Source organism: Camellia sinensis, unplaced genomic scaffold, assembly GCF_055761805.1.
Source record: "Camellia sinensis isolate YWXY unplaced genomic scaffold, ASM5576180v1 Unanchor11, whole genome shotgun sequence".
Lineage (NCBI taxonomy): Eukaryota > Viridiplantae > Streptophyta > Magnoliopsida > Ericales > Theaceae > Camellia > Camellia sinensis.
The window spans coordinates 7,996,151-8,016,800 of NW_028128989.1; the positions used below are offsets into that span (position 1 = coordinate 7,996,151).

The 20,650-nt window shown below is 33.9% G+C and overlaps 3 protein-coding genes across 7 annotated transcripts; 2 read left to right on the plus strand and 1 right to left on the minus strand.

Moving 5' to 3' along the window:
* The first annotated feature begins 3,935 nt into the window (after window positions 1-3,935).
* On the plus strand, window positions 3,936-7,328 carry LOC145788565 (uncharacterized). Of its 2 annotated transcripts, XM_082911343.1 has the most exons (3): window positions 3,936-4,670; window positions 6,485-6,630; window positions 6,725-7,328. In XM_082911343.1, the coding sequence occupies exons 1-3, from the start codon at window positions 4,509-4,511 to the stop codon at window positions 6,780-6,782; spliced, it is 366 nt and encodes a 121-aa protein (XP_082767469.1). In that variant the 5' UTR covers window positions 3,936-4,508; the 3' UTR covers window positions 6,783-7,328. The 2 variants fall into 2 exon arrangements, with proteins under 2 accessions (XP_082767469.1, XP_082767468.1); XM_082911342.1 differs by having other exon boundaries at window positions 4,280-4,670; window positions 6,485-7,328.
* A 147-nt stretch (window positions 7,329-7,475) lies between these two features.
* LOC114307728 (uncharacterized) lies at window positions 7,476-9,376 on the plus strand. The gene is made up of 2 exons (XM_028253146.2): window positions 7,476-8,024; window positions 8,595-9,376. Exons 1-2 carry the CDS (start codon window positions 7,863-7,865, stop codon window positions 9,165-9,167), a joined length of 735 nt encoding a protein of 244 aa, XP_028108947.2. The 5' UTR covers window positions 7,476-7,862; the 3' UTR covers window positions 9,168-9,376.
* Window positions 9,377-16,710: 7,334 nt separating this feature from the next.
* LOC114265259 (uncharacterized) lies at window positions 16,711-19,507 on the minus strand. Of its 4 annotated transcripts, none has more exons than XM_028206024.2 (7): window positions 19,346-19,507; window positions 19,142-19,221; window positions 18,807-18,843; window positions 17,820-17,893; window positions 17,633-17,726; window positions 17,384-17,466; window positions 16,711-17,051 (listed from the first exon to the last, which is right to left on the minus strand). In XM_028206024.2, exons 2-7 carry the CDS (start codon window positions 19,211-19,213, stop codon window positions 16,875-16,877), a joined length of 537 nt encoding a protein of 178 aa, XP_028061825.2. In that variant the 5' UTR covers window positions 19,214-19,221; window positions 19,346-19,507; the 3' UTR covers window positions 16,711-16,874. The 4 variants fall into 4 exon arrangements, with proteins under 4 accessions (XP_028061825.2, XP_028061823.2, XP_028061824.2 ...); XM_028206022.2 differs by having other exon boundaries at window positions 19,142-19,296; window positions 19,346-19,467; XM_028206023.2 differs by having other exon boundaries at window positions 19,142-19,274; window positions 19,346-19,460.
* Window positions 19,508-20,650: the final 1,143 nt, after the last annotated feature.

Here is a 20,650-nt window from a genome sequence, read left to right on the forward strand (position 1 = left end):
CTTCTCATTATCAAGGCTTTGTTCCGTGCGGTTTTGGACTGGTACATGCCCTCCAATTTCATCCATAGGGCATAGGCGTCTGTCTCTTGGGCAACATGGTGGAACACACTGTGGTCAATCCACTGTCTGATTTGACCGACAGTCTTCCGGTTGGTTTTTATCCAGTCCCCATCCTTGTCTCCATCTGGTTTGACCCCCTTTAGCGTTATAGGGTCAAACAAATCTCTACAATACAGGATGTCCTCCATCCGCGGCTTCCATATCGCATAATTAGAAGCGTTCAACCGAATCATCAGCCCTGAAACTGATGTGGATTCCTCCATCATCCAGAAAGTAATCTCTGTTTGAAAAACAAGCTTTGCTGTGAAGTCCGGACTGCTCAAATTAGCCAGAAAAGTACTTCGGATTGCCAAAATAAAAACTGCAAATTTTTTTGAAACCTTATTTGCAAAATCTGACCGTACGGATGTGTCCGGAATACTCCAAATAGTCGGAAACCACTATTGGATCACCAAAAACGGACTCCAAATGGCTTCGATCTAGCCAAAATATTTTGTACGCCTCAGATCTGCGGCTGTACCTTCGCCGCAAAGCACTGGATCCTTCCCTGCCTCTTGTTGACGGGGCAGACACGTGGCAAACCTTTGCTGACGTGTCGCCACGTGTTGACGACGTGGCACGCTGACGCGGCTTGCGCGTGTTCCAGGCGCGTAGATGACACGTGCTGCCTGCCCACTCGTCTTCTTCCTTCGTCTGCGCGTGGGGCGCGTGGGGGAGACTGGGACCACGCACCGGGTGCCTGCACGACGCGTGTTGGCGCGTGACGAGGCTGGGACTCACGCGCTAACTTCCAGAGGTGCATGAGGGCGCGTCCGGCCTCCGTTGGGTGTCTGCTTTATATTTCTGGACTCCTCTCGTCGAGCCCTTGCTCCTGGTATGCTCAAAACCTGATTTCGAGCAACTTGATTTCTGGGCAGTTTCAAACAACACGCTGTTTTTGTTCCGAAATGCCACCAACGAGGCTCTGATACCACTTGTTGGGATCTGGGATCCCGCCCAAGACCTTATAGAAATTATTCCATGCAGAAAAACACACCCACACTCAAGGAGACACAATATTTAACGTGGTTCGGCCTCAATGCCTACGTCCACGGGAGAGTAGCCGGTTATCACTATAACAATGGAGATATTACAGAAAGATTACAATAGAGGAGGAGCTCACACTCTCCTCACTCACCCACTCACCCGTCTCCTTTGCTCACACCGAGGAAGACGATCTCTCCGCCTCAGATATCTCACTCTCTGTGGCTTGCTCTGCTCTATCTCTCAAACCCTCCCCTCAGCTTCCATTTATACACTAACAGAATGGTGGATGGAGGGGCTGGCCAACACATGGCCAGCTTGTGCCAACTCCTTCTTCACATGGCTAAAGGTTGGCTTCCTAACATGGCCAACTCATGTGTGTTGGCTTCACCCCTCACATGGGGTGATGATATCCCACACAATTTGGGTTTTTGCAAATTTGATTCTTCCTAGTTGATTAACAATTTTGGAGTCTCTTTCACTCCCAAAAAAAAAAAAAAAAAAAACAAAAAAACTTTGGTGTCTCTGGGTTTCATAGTATCCGCATTTGCTTTGAGACTGGATAGCGACTGTGATCGTAAAGGTGATATATATAGAGAGAGTGCCAGGGGTTGCAAAGTGGTGATCGTTGGGGTGGGGGAGGGCTGCGAGTTGGTGTGGGCGAGAGCTGCAATGGGGCTGTGGAGTGGCGTGTGTTGGTAGCCATGGGAGGATGAAGAAGACAAGTAAAAGAGAAGGTATAAAGGTTAATTTATACGATCCAATAGTGTGCAATTTAGCCGCAAATTATTAGGATTATCTGATTATTTCTAAATGATAGGAATGTGTTCTACACATGGGTTAAATCACAAAGAATTAAAGTGAAATTTATCCTATTATTTAATAATTGCCACATTGCTTAGATGGAAGAGTGCAGTATTGTTTTATATTTTTGAAAAATTCAATTTTTACATAAAACTCATACATAAAATTTGATGAGAATAATGTGACAATATCATTATTGTAAATAAATTCATCTTTAATAGTGTTTTATTTGGAAGTAAAAGGTTGAAATCGCATCATTATATACAATTTTTTTGTTTTTATAGCATTACTTTATATTTTTTCATGACAATATTTTTGAACCACAAAAATATAATATAATTATAAAAATACATGATTTTATCAAAAAATTACACAACATTTAGGCCAAGTTTGGGAAGACTAAATAAGTGCACTTTTTATTTTTTTTTTGTATTATGTGTAGAAAAAGTAGAGAGGAGATGTTGATTGATGTGATCCAAAAAAGATAAAAAGATGAAATAAGTACACTTTTTTAGGTTAGCCAAACTTGGTCTTATTATAAAAATAGGTAAATATACAAAGAGTACGTACCAAAGGTGTTCCTTTTATAATATCACACCTCAGAAAAATATTTGGTTGGTGTGGATGTATGTAAGTATAAACAATGCTACATATTCCAAAATTTTTAGGAGGATTTATCTGTACATCTTAATAGGTGAACTTATTGTTTAATAAATTCTGTGAGAATTAATGACATTTTTCATCAAACACTATTAAAAAAGTCATTAATTATTAATTTTCAACGACAGTTTAAAAATTATCATAAAAAATGTCACTAATTATAAGTATTTGCAACGGTTTTAAAAAATCGTCACCAATTTTAAACTTTCAACAACAGTTTGAAAAATTCATCATAGAAAAACGCCACTAATTGTAAATTCTAGCGACAATTTATAAAAATCGTAACAAAAAATGTCACTAATTGTCAATCTTTTGCGACATATGTAAAAAAATTTCACAAAAAATTATTTTTAGTGGCAATTTTATTAAAATTTATTTTCAGTAGGACTTGATAAAAATTAACTCTAACTATTAGGATCTATTAGTAGTTTACCTAAATTTTTATTAAATTTTAGGCAAATTACCCAGAAGTCCTTTTTGAAAAGTGTATATTCTATTTAATTCCAAAACCTTTTACATAAACCCAAAAGTCTTATACCCATTTATCTTCTCCTCTCTTTCGTACACCTTACTTCTTCTCTTTATCTCTCTCTCTCTGATATCAGTGGCGGCGACGACGATGACAATGATACCTTTCTTCTTTTATTTCTCTTTCTAAACTATAATCACCGGCGACTGGGGATCACCATTGATTGGAGTTCGTGGGCAACCACCAAACACCAACTCCTTGTTTCGTGCTCACCGACGGAAAAAGTGATGAGAGTAGATCTACTCAAATATGATGTAGATCTATTGAGTAGATCTATGTTAGATCTGACTAAATCTAAATTAAAAAATAGTTATCGGAGTACAAGTATCTCTCTATATTTGTCTATTTTCTTCAATTTCTCAGTTATAATACTTTTTTTATACTACATACTTTTAATTTTTCTGTTATAATGGAGAAAATTTTCAAATTTTGAACAAGTTGTTTTCGAGTTTTAATTACAGTTGGTGAAAATTGTAAAATTTTACAGTTTAGTTTTTTTTTTTTTGGTGCTGAAATGAATCATTTTTTAGAACTGTAAAATTTTACAGTTTCATAACTTTCTTTAGAACTTTCATAATTTTACAGTTTCACAACTTTCATAATTTTGCAATTTCATAAAATGTTTTTCAGTTTCATTTTACAGTTTCAAAATTTGTTTTTCAGTTTGATCAATTGAAAAATATTTACTTAAGCCTTACAAAAATTGAAAATAACATATTCCCCCCCTCAATTCAGTTTATCAATATTTAATACATTTTGCTATGTTTTTTCACTTTAATTTCTCAATTTATTCTTATTTTTTTAGCAATATTCTAGACATTTTGATGAGTCTCTGGCTATATTCTTGACGTCTAGCGAACATTAAATATTACAATAACTTCCGGTGATGTTCAGAACATTTCGATAATATTCCGGCGATTTTTCGGTGATGTTGAACATTGCGGTGAGTCTGTGATGACGTCTGATGAAAGTCTGACAGTAGTGAGATTTAGCAACGTTTTAATTTTTTTTTTTTTCAAAAAATAGGATTTTTTGATAAAAATTACGACTATATAAAACTAATTAGTGCCAGTGTTTTGTTTGAGACTATAAATTTTGAACTTTGTATATAAGACTCATCAATAAATTCTTAAATTTTTTACCAAATATTTCATATAGATTTGAGATACATATATATATATATATATAGTGTAGGTCACATGTATATGAGATGTTCAGAAAAAATGTAGAATCTCTAGTATTTTTCAGGTATAAATGAACCTATGATACGAGTAGTGGGTTTAGTTTGGCATCACCGTTGCGGAACCTAGGGATTATACTTGGTCAACAATACACGCACACCACAAACAGCCGTGTAACACTTGGATTCGGTCTCTCCACTACTTCATTCATTCGGTGTTGAACAATCCCTGGGGAAAGAGAAAGCGATTTGATGGAGAAACAAGTAGTTGATTACATGTTAGTACCAACAGGGCTGCTGATAATGGTGGCTTACCACATCTGGCTATTCTATCAGGTCATCAAACACCCTTCTCGCACCGTCATCGGCATCAACGCCATCAACCGCCGCTTCTGGGTTCGTGCCATGATGGAGGTATACATCTATCTATGTCTCTTTCAATTCCCATCACATTCCTTTCATTTCTTATAATTTTTTCATATCAAATCTATATATATATATATATATATGCAATGTTGTTGATGTTGAAATCTTCATGTTAGAGCTTCAACATAATAATGAAGGGTCCAGCTTGTTTTAGGTTGAGATCAAGACTAAATCCGTTCAGTCGAGCCCATGTGTCCTTTTTGGATCCGTTTTGATAATTCAAATCGTTAATATGTAGAACTCGTCGAGTACTATATCCCTGTAAAATATCATATTGATCGGATATCGATAGCAATTTGATTGGATCAGATTTGTATTAAAAAAAATAAATGATGAAAAAATAAATAGTTGACAAAATTTTAATTTGATTAAATAATTATCGATATCCGATCAACATGATTTTTTCAAAAATATAGTACTCAACGAGTTTAACATATTGAACGGTTTAGATTATCGAAACGGGGCCCAAACAAGGGCCCATGGGCCACACTGGACGGGTCTAGTTGGACCTAATAATGAAAGGGTGCGGACTGTCTTCATTCTAGATCTGGGACAGTTCGGTTCAGTTCGATTCATTGGGCTCACTTTTGGGTCCATTTTCAATAATCAGAACTGTTTACAATTTAGGATTTATTGAGTACATTATTCCTGTAAAAATTATTTTGATCGGATAACATATACTATGTATTCGGATTACTTTTGTCTAGAAAAAATGAACAGTCAAAAAATTAACGGTTCATAAAAAAGTGATCTGAATACCTAGTATCCGTTCTTTGATTGACGTGATATTTTACAGGGATAATGTACTTAACAAACTTTAAAATGTGAACGGTTCGAATTATCAAAAAGGAATTCAAAAGTAAGCCCAATGGATTAGACTGGACCCTCCAGTCCAGATGGTAGACTGGAGGCAAGCCCCGCCATAATGAAAATCTTAAATTAATGTGCAAAAAGTGAGGAAAAAATGATAGTAGTTTTTGATCAAATATATATAAAAAGAAATTCATATTATTAATAAATTTTATCAATTAAATGTGAAAAAATTTAACGAAAATATATTTGATATTTTATTAAAAATAATTATTAATTAACATATCTTTCTCGAGCTGAATTTGAGTTTAGTCAAGCTTCGACTTGATCACTGAACTTGAATACAAAACCTTCAAAGTTCCCTTTTAGATGATAGGAGACTCCAATGGGTTAGACAGGAAATCTCCTGAGACCATCTTCAACGTTGCATCAGATTCAGTATCAAATTTGAATTTGATGAAAAAAGTCACTTTTTCTGTTCCAATGGTTTCACCAAACTGATATTAAATTGAGAACGGAGCAAATTTTTCACCAAATTAAGAATCTTCGTGAGCCTTCACCAATTCACTGTGTTGTAACGTTGCAAGTGGGCCCATCGGTCAACCTACTGGATGTCCGACTGGTCGACCGGAAACAGGTTCAAACAGTTTAAATAGGTAGGTTCAAACAATTCAAAAAGGTTAAAAAAAAAATAAAAAAATTTGTCTTACCAGTCGACTGACCGGCCGACCAACCTGTTGACCCACTGGTTGACCCTTCTTTTGATGCACCGTTAGAGCAACTGATATCAGATTGAGAAAATGAGCAATTTTTTACTCAAATTTGATGAAAAAAATACTGAACCGTTGGAGATGCTATAACTTAAAAAATTTGACTCAAAACTGATCTATTTGGCAAACAAGATTAAACGACCCGTGCTCGAGTTAGTTTTTTGCCGTATTTAAATTTCATTGATTGTATCTAAAATTGCAATGGGATATGGATAATGGCAGGACGCATCAAAAACTGGAGTTTTGGCAGTGCAAACGCTGAGAAACAACATAATGGCATCCACCCTTTTGGCCTCGACGGCGATCATGCTCAGCTCTCTCATCGCCCTCCTCATGAGCAACTCAGGCAGCAGTCGGTCCGCAGGCAGGTTCGTGTTCGGAGACCGATCCGAGCTCGGATTCTCCATAAAATTCTTCTCAATACTAGTCTGCTTCCTCATTGCATTCTTGTTCAATGTCCAGTCCATTAGGTACTACAGTCATGCCAGCATACTCATCAATGTCCCACTCAAGAAGATGACTCTCCACGATCATCATCACTGTCATAGCGGCCATTTGACACCAGAGTATGTGGGGAGGACAGTGAACAGGGGAAGCTATTTCTGGTCATTGGGTCTCAGAGCATTCTACTTTTCTTTCCCTCTGTTTCTTTGGATTTTTGGTCCAATTCCCATGTTTATTAGCTGCCTTGTGCTGGTTTTCCTGCTCTATTTTCTTGATGTTACCTTCGATTTTGGTTGGGTTGCTAGTGCTGCTGAGGACGATGATCATCACCACGGCGAGGATGAGGAGAACAATACTGGGTGATACAGTGGTCATTGTTGATTTTGTTTTGGTTTTTGGTTCACTATCAAGTAGTAACAATCTAGCTACTTGTACTAGCAGCATCTAATATGGATTCGATACAGAGTGAGAGATAGAGAGCAATTAATATGGATTCAACTCAAGTTGAATTGAATTGAATTGCTCAACTTAGCTACTTGTACTAGCATCCTCTGTTTTCTTTTCAATCTCTATGTGTCGGACAACTTGAAATAATATTAGAAATCATTTTACGGTGGAAAAATTATTCACTCTCACATGCGATAATGTTACAAATAAATTTGGATCGTTCATTTTGTTGGTCTCACATAAACCTCCCTCAAATGGATAACTCAAATCTGTTTGCAGTATAACCACGTCAGTGTAAAGTGTAATGGCATTCTCAAACCCTCTCTCTATATGCATCTTCTTTTCATAATTTATTTAGAGTATCAACACTACATTTTGGAAGTATATTTCAAATACAATATCAATTTCTATCAAAACACAAAATATTAAAAATATGGCAAAATTATATCATTAGATTTTTTTATTCATCAATACATATAATTACTCAATATAATATCCAACTTGTCTCCACTTGTCTGAGGTGTTTATCTAACAATATTGAATCACAAAGCATTATTGAACACTCGCACGCCACAACCCTATAACACTTCTGTCACCCTCTCTCTCTCTACCTCTGTCTCCACAGTTTTGGAGTTCAACAATTCCTCGGGGGAGGGAGAGAGAGAGAGAGAGGATCTTCATCTTCAAACTGAGGTCATTTTTAACTGTGATGGAGAAACAAGTTCTTGATTACTTGTTAGTACCAGCAGGACTCTTCATAATGGTGGCTTACCATGCCTGGCTCGTCTATCAGGTCGTCAACCACCCTTCTCGCACCTTTATCGGAGTCAACGCCATCAACCGCCGCTTCTGGGTTTGTGCTATGATGGAGGTATCTATTTCAAATTTCACCTTCTGTTTATTTGCTCAAAAAAAAAAAAAAAAAAAAAAAAATCATAGAAAATTTTGTAAATTGCATCATTAATGGTGGTGAAGTTGTTGAGGTGATGGTGGCGGCAGGTGGTGGTCTTAGTGGTGGTAACATGGTTTTAAATATCAATACCAGTGATATTGATACATAAGCGATACAGTTATTTAAAACCATGGGTGGTGGGGGCTTTGTGGAGGTGATTGTGGCGTCAAGGCACGTGGTGGAAGTGGAGGTGGTGGTGGTGGTTTGGTTGAAGTGGTCATGGTGGGGTGGGGTAGAGGCGGCAAGGTGGTGGTGGTGGGCTAAATGATTTAGGTTTCAAAACTTTTTTTTCTTACTTTCAACCCAAATAAACTTGTTTTCTGATGATCAAAATTTTTTATTTTTCATTCATTTAACATTTTCTATTGTACCAAATACTTGAAAAAAGTGAATATTTTTCGGGCAAACAAAACAGGGTGAATTCGTATATAAACATACACATGCAATATTGATGATTCTGAAATTGAAAAGGGCTATGGATGATGGCAGGACGCATCAAAGTACGGAGTTCTGGCGGTGCAGACGCTGAGAAACAACATAATGGCATCGACCCTTTTGGCATCAATGGCGATCATGCTCAGCTCTATCATCGCCCTCCTCATGAGCAACATAATCAGCACTAAGTCAGCAGGCAAGTTCGTATTGGGAGACAAAAGTGAGATGGGATTCTCCATAAAGTTCTTCTCAATACTAGTCTGCTTCCTCGTTGCATTTTTGTTCAATGTCCAGTCCATCAGGTACTACAGCCATGCCAGCATACTCATCAACGTTCCACACAAGAAAATGACTCACAATCGTCTCCACCATAGCCGCTATCTGACGCCCGAGTATGTGGGGAGGACGGTGAACAGGGGAAGCTATTTCTGGTCATTGGGTCTCAGAGCATTCTACTTTTCTTTCCCCCTGTTTCTTTGGATCTTCGGTCCGATTCCCATGTTTCTTAGCTGCCCTGTTCTGGTTTTCTTGTTCTATTTTCTTGATTTCATCTTCGATTTTGGATTGGTTGCTGCTGCTGCTTCTTCTTCTGACGATGATGATCAGCATGGCGACAATGAGGAATAGGACAACGCAGGGTGATAATGCTTATACACTGGTCGCTGTCCATGAAAAAATAAAATAAAATAGCAACATAGAAACAGAGAGAGCAATTACTATGGATTCAACTGAAGTTGAATTGAATTGAATTGCTCAACTTAGCTACTTGTACTATAGCCTTCTCTATTTTCTTTTCAATATCTATGTGATCACTCAGATTTGTTATTACCATTCAATCATATATTGCACTGTGTATATGTTGCAATTAGCATGGATTCAACTGAAGTTGAATTGAATTGCTCAGCGTAGCAACTTGTATACTAGCATTTTCTGTTTTCTTTTCAGTCTCTATGGTGAACACTTATTCGTGGTATCACTATTTAATAATATTTTTGTGTGTAAATCACTGGGCAACGACACTGTTATGCTAATGGAGTGTCATCTCCAGAATTATGCGAAAGTATGTTTAGAGTTACAAACCCTTATAATTATAAATTTTCTAATATAATATATGATATTTTAAAAAATTTTGAGGGCGCAGCCCATTCGCACCCCCCTAGATCTATCCTTGCCCATGCACGCTCATTTCAAATGCACCCTCCAACACTTATTACTACTTACGCGGATATTTATGACTGGGTTTTTATTCAGAAATCATCGTTAAAGAAATAATAAAAACAAATAACATAATGTCATGTAATCAGTGATATCCAATAGTGATAAAAAAAAAAAAGAGATTATACATAGGAGTTCTTTTATTAGTTAGTGATATTATGTATCAGTGCTGTAGTATTACCCTGATACAATGCAAGAGAAGATAGATATTCTGAATTCATGGGATTAAAGTTCCACAAGAGTCATGTCACACAACAATTTTAGCCAATGAGCTTACAAAAGATACACCTCTTATTATTTTATCAAACAAATGATCGCACCTTAAAATGCATGGAGGTTGGCGTTGCACTCAAAATTAGGCTGTGAGAAGAAGAGAGGTCATTTTCACTGTAAAAAAATATATATATTTGAAGCAAAACCGTTGACATAATATTTTGAAAGGGTTTGTCCAATTTCTGTCGTAATATTGAAATGTATAAGAACTTGAATATCATCCTTGGTTTCTTTAATTATTATTATTATTATTTTTTTTAGGGTATTAACACAATGAGGTGATGGGAAGTAAGAAGATGCCTCGAATACACACATAGGCAAAGGTGGGTTGGTAGAGTAGATGGTGGGAGATGTGAAAGGTTAGGCAATTCAAAGTTCTGTTGCATGAACACTTTCCCCCATATTTCTACCTCAAGTACTAATCAATGCTAACTGAACTTTCAATTTTATATCCCCCCATTCATTCACCAACTTCCTTACCAAGAGAGCTTTGTGTGTTTTCTATTTTCTATTTTTGGGCGGCCAAGAGGGTATGCGGACTGGGGAAGGTAATCAAAACAAGTAAATATATTTTGGAAAAATTGTAGTCATCTCCCTTAACATTTAGAAAAAATACAATAAATTTTACAATTTTAACATAATTATATCAATCTATTTATTTCAGTTGGGCCTTCAAAAGTACATGCAAATTCAATTTGGAACTCATGTTTCCATTGGCATTGAACTCTAAAGCGGTGTTTTTAATAAGAATAATAGTTAGATGGACTTGGGGCTGCTGCTGTGAGGATCTGCTGTGAGCCCGTGGGGGCTTTTTCCGAGTTTTTTTCAATGATCCGAACCGTTCATATTGTAGGGTTCGTCGAGTATATCATTTATGCAAAAAAATCAAGTTAAATCAGAAATCTGTAACCCTATGATTAGATTCAAATTGTTTTACAAAAATTATCGAGATAATGTGAACCGTTTGTATTTTTGAAAACAAATGTACTCTTGTTATAAAGTTATAGATTTCCAATCAATTTGATTTTTTGCATGGATGATCTATTTAACAAACCCTACAATATGAACGGTTCAGATCATCAAAATATACTCGAAAAAATCCTCCACAGAACCACTGTGACTAAGTCACAGCAGCACCCCTAGGTTCAGATGGGACCAGGGAGTAAATCCCACAATCTCATAATCTGTCTCTTTTTTTTATTATTTTTTTAGGCTTTTTTTTTTGTTTTTGGTGATTTTTTTATTATTATAAAACTTATGTCAATTTATTTTATTTTATTTTATTTTTTATGTCCATCTAGACCAAATAACCTTGAAAAAATAAAAAAAAAAGTCACTAAACTTATAAAAATTGCTTATCTTTGATTTAAATAATAATAAAAAAAAAGGCTTTGGATTGAACTAAAAAGTATATTATTTTAACTTAAAATTGAAAAAAGTTTTTTAAAGATAAAAATAAACTTAAAAAAATATTATTACTACTCTATAGCTGAAAAGACCTCTAAAGTTCATGTATTCACTAACTTTCATCTCAAGTGGTGTTTATAGGAATTATTTAGAATATTCTAAAAAAAATTAACATTTTCGAGTAATGTTAGGGGTGCCAATATTTCTATTAAATATTTGATCAAATGTCTCATATGAGTGTAGTGTGAAATATTTGATCAAATATTTAATAAAAATGTTAGGGCCTATAACATTTACATTTTCTAACTTTTTGATTAAATAGTCAAAAAGCTTATTTGTCAATAGTTAGAAAAGTCAAAGAAAATCTCTCCACGACTCTATTCACAAAAGAAAAATAAAAAAATCCTCGCAAACGGCCGCTTAATAGACTTGTTTATCATGATTAATTGAGTCAGTGTTCGGGATAAAAAATTTTGGTGGTTTTTATTTTTTTTGGTCTTTGATGATTTTTTTTAAAAAGATTTAAGTTTTCGGATTTTACATAATTAGACGGACCGCAAAGGTAAGATTTTAAAATAAGCCTAAAAATATTGTTATTACTCTACAGCCAAAACGACATCTAAAGTTCATGTATCTGCTAACCTTCATATCGAGTAGTGTTCATAGGAATTGTTTAAGATGTTCTTAAAAAGCTAACTTTTTTGAATAATATTAGGGATACCAATATTTCTATCAAATATTTGATCAAATGTCTCACATGAGTATAGCACACTCATGTGATCAAATATTTGGTAAAAATGTTAGGGCCTATAGCATTTTCTAACTTTTTGATTAAATAGTCAAAAAGTTTGTTTGTCAATAGTTAAAAAAGTAAGAAAAAAAAAACCACTCAACGACTTCACGTACAAAAAAAATCTTTCCAAGCCTCTTAATAGACCTGCTTATCATGATTAATTGAGTCAATGTCCGGGATAAACATTTTTGGTTTGGTGGGTTTATTTATTTTTTTTTAAATTTTGATTTTGATTTTTATGTCTTTGATAGGGATTTTTTTTAATCATGATTAATTGAGTCAGTGTTCGGGATAAATATATGGTTTTGCTTATTACTTATGATGATTAGTTGAGTCAATGTCTGGTATAAACACTTTTTAGAAGTCTTCCAACCTATTGCAACCTCCTTAGTTAATACTATCATCATGTCTATCTTGTTCGGTAATGTAAATCCTGACAAGTTCTAGACGTTAATCTTTTGATTGTGGATCCAACTTTGAGGTAAATTGACGGAGAGTGTCCGAAGGTGGGGGGTGCTTTCTCCCAACCCGAATTTGCAGTAAGGGTAATTTTGTATTTTTGTACCTGTGAATTGTTGTCATAATTTCTATGTATATATATATATATATATAGTTGAGGGTGAATGACTATTTTTTGGATACCTTGTGTAACATTTTTTATCATTGTGAAATTGTAACAACCATGAAGGTAATGATTGTGTTCTTTGTGTATGCACATAATTTACAATTCTTGTGTGTTTATTCTTTTTTATTTTCATATCTTATCGATCTTAGTCATGTTTAACCTTTGAAAGTCACAATTACCATGAAAAGAGATTAAAAAAAAAAAAAAAAAAACTACTTCACCAAACATGAATATGTATAACAGAGGTCAAGTGGCACTTTTTTTTTTCTTTTCTTTTTTTTTTTTTTGTTTTGTTTTTTTTTCAGCAGTGGATTAGTTCTCTCTACAATGTGCAAAGAAATGAACTACTGATTGTGAATGCTCAAGGTGACCCAAATTCATGAAAGCCCTATCTACCCAAAAGGATGGAAAAGAAGGAAGAAAATAAATTTTGAGCAAACTATTAGAGCTAAGCAAATATTTTGGGCTTGAGCTGAGCTGTGTAGCTTTTGCTGGTTTTGCAGTAAGTACCAACACACGTTGTTGAGGCAAGTTCTTGTTGTATACCAGTTTTTGCATTTGTTCCACATTACTTGTTTAACTTTTCATTTATGAGTTTGCAAATGGAATCTCATTTCTTATATTTGAACAGGATTCTATAAGGCTCATGTTAGCCCATGGTTTGGACCTAGCCCATATTGAGCAAGGCAAGTTTGCTTGATAAACCGATTCTCTCTCAAATTAGTTTATGTAAAAGTCTCTTTAGGTACGCCTTACAAATTAAGTACAAATTGTTGCCAAAAAAAAGGGAAGCAGATTAAACTGATGCTGGAGTACTTTTTTATGTTGTGTTTGGTTGAGGCATTTGAGGAGGGATTTGGAAAGGGAAATGGAAAAGGTAGGTGAAATATAAATAAAACATGCTTAAATTTCACATAGTTTCACACATCTTTTCCCTTTCCCTTTCCAAATTCCTCCCCAAATCTTCCAACCAAACACACCATTAATGTAGATTTTGCCTACTTCATACACAATTATAGTTCTACACTTTTTTCTTTTCTTTTTTTTGCTCAACAGTAAAACGATTCCTCTTGTAAAGGAACTTTGTCATAATTATTGTCAATTAGAGGTTGATGTTATGTTCTCTTATGTCTCAATATTTTGGGACATGGTGGACTGATCTAACCAGAATCGAACTGATGTTTTGCCAAAAGAGAGAGAAAGAAGGAAAAAAAAAGAAAAAAGAGTACAAATAGAGTTTTCATACAAAAGCTCAATAAGAATGATGATTCATATTATAAGTCATAACAACGAATGTTTTAGTCGGAAATGAAAGGAACATAAAGGGCCATATTATTTTGTAAGTAAATTCTGTTTAAAATATCAGTTTGTATATCTTACTGTAGTAGTAGAATATTCTTACAATTATTGAACAATGTTCTTAACTCCACAATCCAAGAACTCACTTCATGCACTCTTGTATTTTCTAGAGAGCGATTAGAGAGAAAAGAATACATAATATGTTAGAATTGTCGATTTGCAATCCTGGAAGTGTATATTATATGTAGTTATACACTGTTTGAGTCTAAACTCAAATCAAAATACCCACATCTCCTACTGACACATGATTTGGGCTATGGAACAATTTTTTTTAATCAATTGGATGCATGGAGTGCTACTTGTTGCCATCTAGCCGACTGTTTTTTTTAGCAGAGTACTGGCAGAAAGAAGAGAAAAATGTCTTTGTAAGTTGATTCCAATTACTAGATACCAATTCCACTCATACTTTACAAATTAGTGATCCATCACTTTCCATAGTTTAAAATAACTTGGTGCCAATTAAGTATATTTGAAATCAGCGTATGTGAAATTGTACAATTTTGAGGCATACAACAAACTAACAACCTTTCATTTTCTAGGCCATATCCATCTTCTTTTACCAGAAGTAACAGATCAAACCTTTACTGTTTTGGGTTTTGACAGAAAAAGTTTAGCCATCAAACACCTCTGCGCTTGGCATTGTAATTTAGCTTGTATGAGGTAGTTAATTTTGTTTTCATAAAGCATTCACAACTCACAAGAACAATGGATTTAGCATGTCCTTTTTAAATTGGCATTAATAAAATTTGACAAATAAAATGTACATATCTGTTTTGTCAGAGACTCCACTGCTAATTCTTATGCCATTCTGTATAAATGGAGTAGTAAAAAGACACGATCAACTACAGGACAAGCAGAATAATGCTATATGTATTAATTAATGTACTAATTAGTATACTAACAAATGATTTGGCATAATTTTTGAAATTTTAGATATTTGTAATTTGTATAATAGGTGGGATCAGTAATAATAACATAATACTAGTTAGTACGCTAACATGTATATTAATTGGTGCATGTAGCACTGCCGGGACAAACATAATTGTGATTCATAAGTATTTATTGCGTAGTACTCATCTTCGAATCTTCTAAATACTTCCAGTCCCTCTCTCTCTCTCTCTCTCTCTCTCATCCAAATTCAATGTTTCAGGAACGGATTTAGGATTTGAGTTTTGGCAAGGCAAAAATACTGTAACTTTTTATCGAAAAAAATTATAACAAAATTTTAAATTTTGATTTATACCAATTCAAAATAAAATAAAATAATAATATTACTATTAATTAGATATTCTTTGTCAACATAATTGAAAACAAAAATATAATTGGATATATTTCTTGTAAACATCAACTTGACAAAATATTAACTATTACTATGTCTCTGTCTAGTAAAGTTAACTATTTAAAAATGTTGTAATTGCTATTGTTTCTATTATATATAAAAACATCTATAATAAACTCCACATAAAAACCTTAATTAATATTTTTCTTAATAAATATGATCAGATAACTTGCTATAAGATCATCTTCCATCTTATTATGCAATTTAATTTTGAAAAAAAAAAATATAATTGAAAATGTATGTTTTTATGAGCATAATGATAATCCATTTCAATAAGTGGTATTAAAATTTATTAACTTGTTTTAAAAATGTCATTGAAATAGACAATATTCTTATTTCTAGAGAATGAACAAACAAGAATGAGTGCAAAATAAGATGAGAGAATGAACAAACAAATGAGTGTAAAATAAGATGCATAAGTAAATTAAAATGTGTGATTTATAAAACAATAAGAAAAAACATAGATGACATATGAACAAAAAATAAGAATACTAATAAATAGAAACCGATAAAAAAAATACAAGTAACTTTAAAAAATATAGAAATATAATAAATAATACAGATAACAAATAGAATAGATCAATATTTGATAAAACTCAATTTAAAAATTATTTTTAAAATTTTGTAACGTAAATAATTTGTAGGGCGCAAACTACTGAAATTTTGGGAGTGCAAAATATTCTAATTTGAAATTATCTTACTAATTATTAGTATCATATATATAATTTTTTAAAGTTTTGGGAGTGCAACCGCCCCTGCCTGCACCCCCTACATCCATCCTTGATGGGTTTACAAGCTGATTCCAACATCAAATCCATTCACATTATATTCCGAGTTAGTAGAGAGTCATTAGCCCATTATTCTTATCATCATAATTTCATTACCTTAGTAGGCAATCCAGTAGATTATACAAGCTGATTCCAACATCAAACCCATTCACATTATAGTAAGTTAGTAGATAGTCATTAGCGCATTATTCTTATCATCATAATTTCATTACCTTAGTAGGCAATCCAGTAGATTAAGCAACCTAGAAAAGACTTAATCACGGGATTTTTCTAAACCTCAAGTTGAAATAATTAACAGAAAAGAACTGTAAAGGGCAGTTCAGTGGACGACAACCTAATTCGTAACCACTACAAAAGTACAATACTAGTAATTCTCTATGAAAACAGAGGTAATAACTATTAACAAAGGCAAGTGAAAATTTACAAGGTGTTTAAAACAACAAAGAAGTCAATCATGATATTAATGTGACACAAATTATATCAAATATGAATGACATCATTGAATGAATCGGTACCATAAAGTAGAATTTATCTGTCACTCGTGTTCATCAACGTGCTTATCTAGAAATGCTTGAGCTAGATTACTGAAGCTTACACTAACTGCACCAGCTGCCGCATACCTTCTCATGACATCCACCACCTCTGGTTTCAATATCTCTTCCTTGTTAGAAGCATTACACAGATAATACAGAGCCCCGAGAGCATAATTTACCTACAAATCGTAATTTACTTGAATTAGAAACATACATGAATATGATTCTACACCATATATATAAATTAAAAACATAATTTTATTAGTAGCTACAAAGCAAAAAAACCTGTCTCAAATATGTTGTTATCTAATACACACCACAAACTTGAATGAGCAAAATCTACAAACAAAATGCAAATTATTTTGTTTTCCTTCAAATTATGAAATCATGGTGGTTGAGTATCTAATTCAAAGTTCCTTCCAATCTATGATGGAACCCAACTTCAAGAAGTGAAGAAGCAATGACAATTGAAATGATGTGTTCTAACCCATGAAAAAGATTTACGCCTTACAGTGTTTCTAACAGGACTTGATAAACATTGAATGATAAGAGGAATCCCACCACACTGGGTGACAATGGCAGCATTTGCTGGATCTGCAGAGAGAATTCAATAAGTTAGACACCATTACGTGTGCCCGCGCACACACAACTCTAATAGCACTCATTACTTTGAAAGAAGTTGAAGAACATGAGCAAGAAAATTGGAATGTTTTGAGTTAATATAGAAGTATCTAGCAAAAGGTGTAGATCTTTTGGCTACCAACACAAGAATTGCAGATCCCTCCAACACCAAATTCTACAAGCTTCTCATTTGGTTCTGTTACGCAATCAAGGAAAAGTTCCAAAATGTTGAGCTGTTTAAAATCACAAATAGAAGTTATTATGTGATAAGATAAGATCAGGAAATAAATTACAAGTTGTTCACCATTCAGTCGAGGACACTGAACCTGACGCAAGAAGGTATAATTGTAAGGATCATACGCGAAGTTTGCTAAATTAGCAACAATCCTCTCTTTTGATTCTGCAAACACAAGTATCAATCATTCATGTTAATGGTAATGGTTGAGGTTTATCGAAAGCAAGATTAAGTAAAAGAAATTGGAACACTGCCATTGACTTCATTCACTTAAATATTCAACCAGGCATTTCTACAACTACATGAACTGAGTGACATGAATTACTAATTCATGGAACTTTTCCACCAGAACTGATCCTGAACCTTTTATCATCATATAATTTGAAATGAGGTACTTAATACTCTCAGATGTCACTCTAAAAAAAAGTATCAAGCAGGATGAGAAAATCTGGAAATTCATTTCACCTTAGGTAATGTGTTCAAAAGCAAGCATGTCCCCAGGACCTCTATTTTTTCATTCCGCTCAATTAAGGGTCAGAATTTCAGTTAAACTAAAGCTATAGCAGGTCTTTCTGTAAACCCAAGTTAAGCTTGGTCTCCCTCGTTTCCTAACATTACCCTCAACGCAGATAGTGTCACCCTTCCTAACTGGGGCACTTACTAGTCTTCATAGCACACAACCAAACCATTTTAATCAATTTATCCTCATTTAAGGTGCTACCTCTACCATCTCATGAATTCATTCATACCGAACTCTCTCTCCTAATTTTTCCACACATCCACCTCAGTATACTACCACACTTGGTAATCAAAATCCAAACTACCCTCTTATGCTAAACAAAATGAACCCCTTATGTTTGACAATCCCTAATGCTGAGTTATTACTCAGAGCATTTCTAGTGATTGGGAAGAGGTGAGGTGGACTCAAGACTTGCCACTAAATCCAAAGTAACTAAATTGCAACCTTATCAACTTTTCTTTGTTTAAGAAAGGCATAGCTAATTTCAAGATTCCGCATTAAGTTAAATTTCAAAAAGAGGAAAAATCACAGAAATACAACAATGTTGACACATCATACCTTCACTAGTCGCATTCTGAAACTGAGACACTAATTCCTGAAACCAAAAGGTGAAATTTAATCAACACCCACATACATAAAATACTTCACTAGTCATGCATGTAACTGTTCCATCCTTACTAACACTAATTTCTAACTTATTTGTTTCTGCAATAAAATCTGAGTTTGAATTCAATTTTGTTTTATAATTGATTTGAAGAAGCAACATTCAAAACTATTACTTGAATAATTGGTTTTTGGGAAAACACTGAAAATTGATAGGGCACTAACATAAACAATAAAAGGAGAGAATTCATGTGATACCAATCTGGGTCTAAGTGTGTGAAGTAATGGACCTGAAGATATTGAAGCCTTGGAGTTCCATATTTTCCAGTACGCTCTTCTTGCCTCCGACTATTGGTGAACATAATAGACTCTGTTTAACATTGAAATCACAACCAACTAACTATTCCTTTGTTTATCACAATTCTGCAAACAACGATCACTCAAACTAGGGCTAGAATTAGTAGGTTTTCAAGGAGAGAGAGAGAGAGAGAGACCTGAGATGGAGACTGAAGGCGTGAAGAGACTCGTAGCTTGAGACAAAGCTGGAAGAAGGAATTCGAAGAGACCGATTTGCAAAATCGAATCGCCGGGAGGGTATTCCGAAAAACCGTAGACCACTGCAGAAGTAGATGTGGGCCTGGGATTTCAAACTCAACAAGCCCAATTTCGCAAGTGATAGCCCAACAAGCCCAATTATTTAAAATAAAAAGGATAAATTACAAATACATTCCTTGAGATTTGCTTAAAATATGAATTGTCTCATGTGATTTAGAAAATTACAAATACCTCCCTGTCAGAATTTTTTATTTAACAGAATTAATTAAAAAAGTGAAATTTCTAACTGTTCATCTATATAATAATAAAATTATTTGAATTATTAATTGAAATAAAATTTTAACATTATGAAAAAATTGTTAATTAACTTGATAATTTATTAATAAAAGGACCTATTTGCTATGAAATTAAAAATCTTAAGAGATATAATGTAATTTTTAAAATCATAAGAAAAATAATCTAAGTAACTATCAAAACGTGTGTTTATAATTTACCTAAATATAAATGAAACAGATGAACCAAATAATATTCTGCTTGCTACAGCCTACAGCCATGAGCAACAAAAAGTGACCAACCATTAAGTGTGACATATATCTATATCTATTACTGACTGTAATAACTTACAGATGTATATTCGCACATATAATCAAAATTAAGAATTAAAAAGTAGAACTTAAACCCACAAATAGCCTTCCAGAAACGAAGAAATAATATACGCAGCCCCATCGAACACAAAATGAGCATAATAATCAATAACACAATTGATTGGCCACATCCTAAGCAAAATAACAATGGGCATTAGAATCAAATAACAATTTGATTGGCCACAACCAATCGATTAGTCAATTGATTGAATGGATTGGCTATATCTAATCAATTGGCCAATTCATTGCACATTTAAAATTTCACAAAAAAAAATTGATTGCTCAATCAATTTGAAGAATTGGTCCCAATCAATTGTGTAATTAATCGGATGGCTTAGCCACATGTAATCAATTGGCCAATCGATTCGCTTCTTCAATTAATTGGATAAATTGGTCAATAAACATTGTACAATATGACCTACCAAGAATTTACTTTTTGTGTGATAACCAATAAGAACAAATTTAGAATAAAAGAATTAAAAAGAAAAAGAAAAAGAAAAAGAAAAGACATGATCAACAAAGTTCAACGATGGGGAAACAAATTCAACAATTTAAGGCATACTTAGGAAAAAAATAAGAAGGGATTAGATGATTATGATT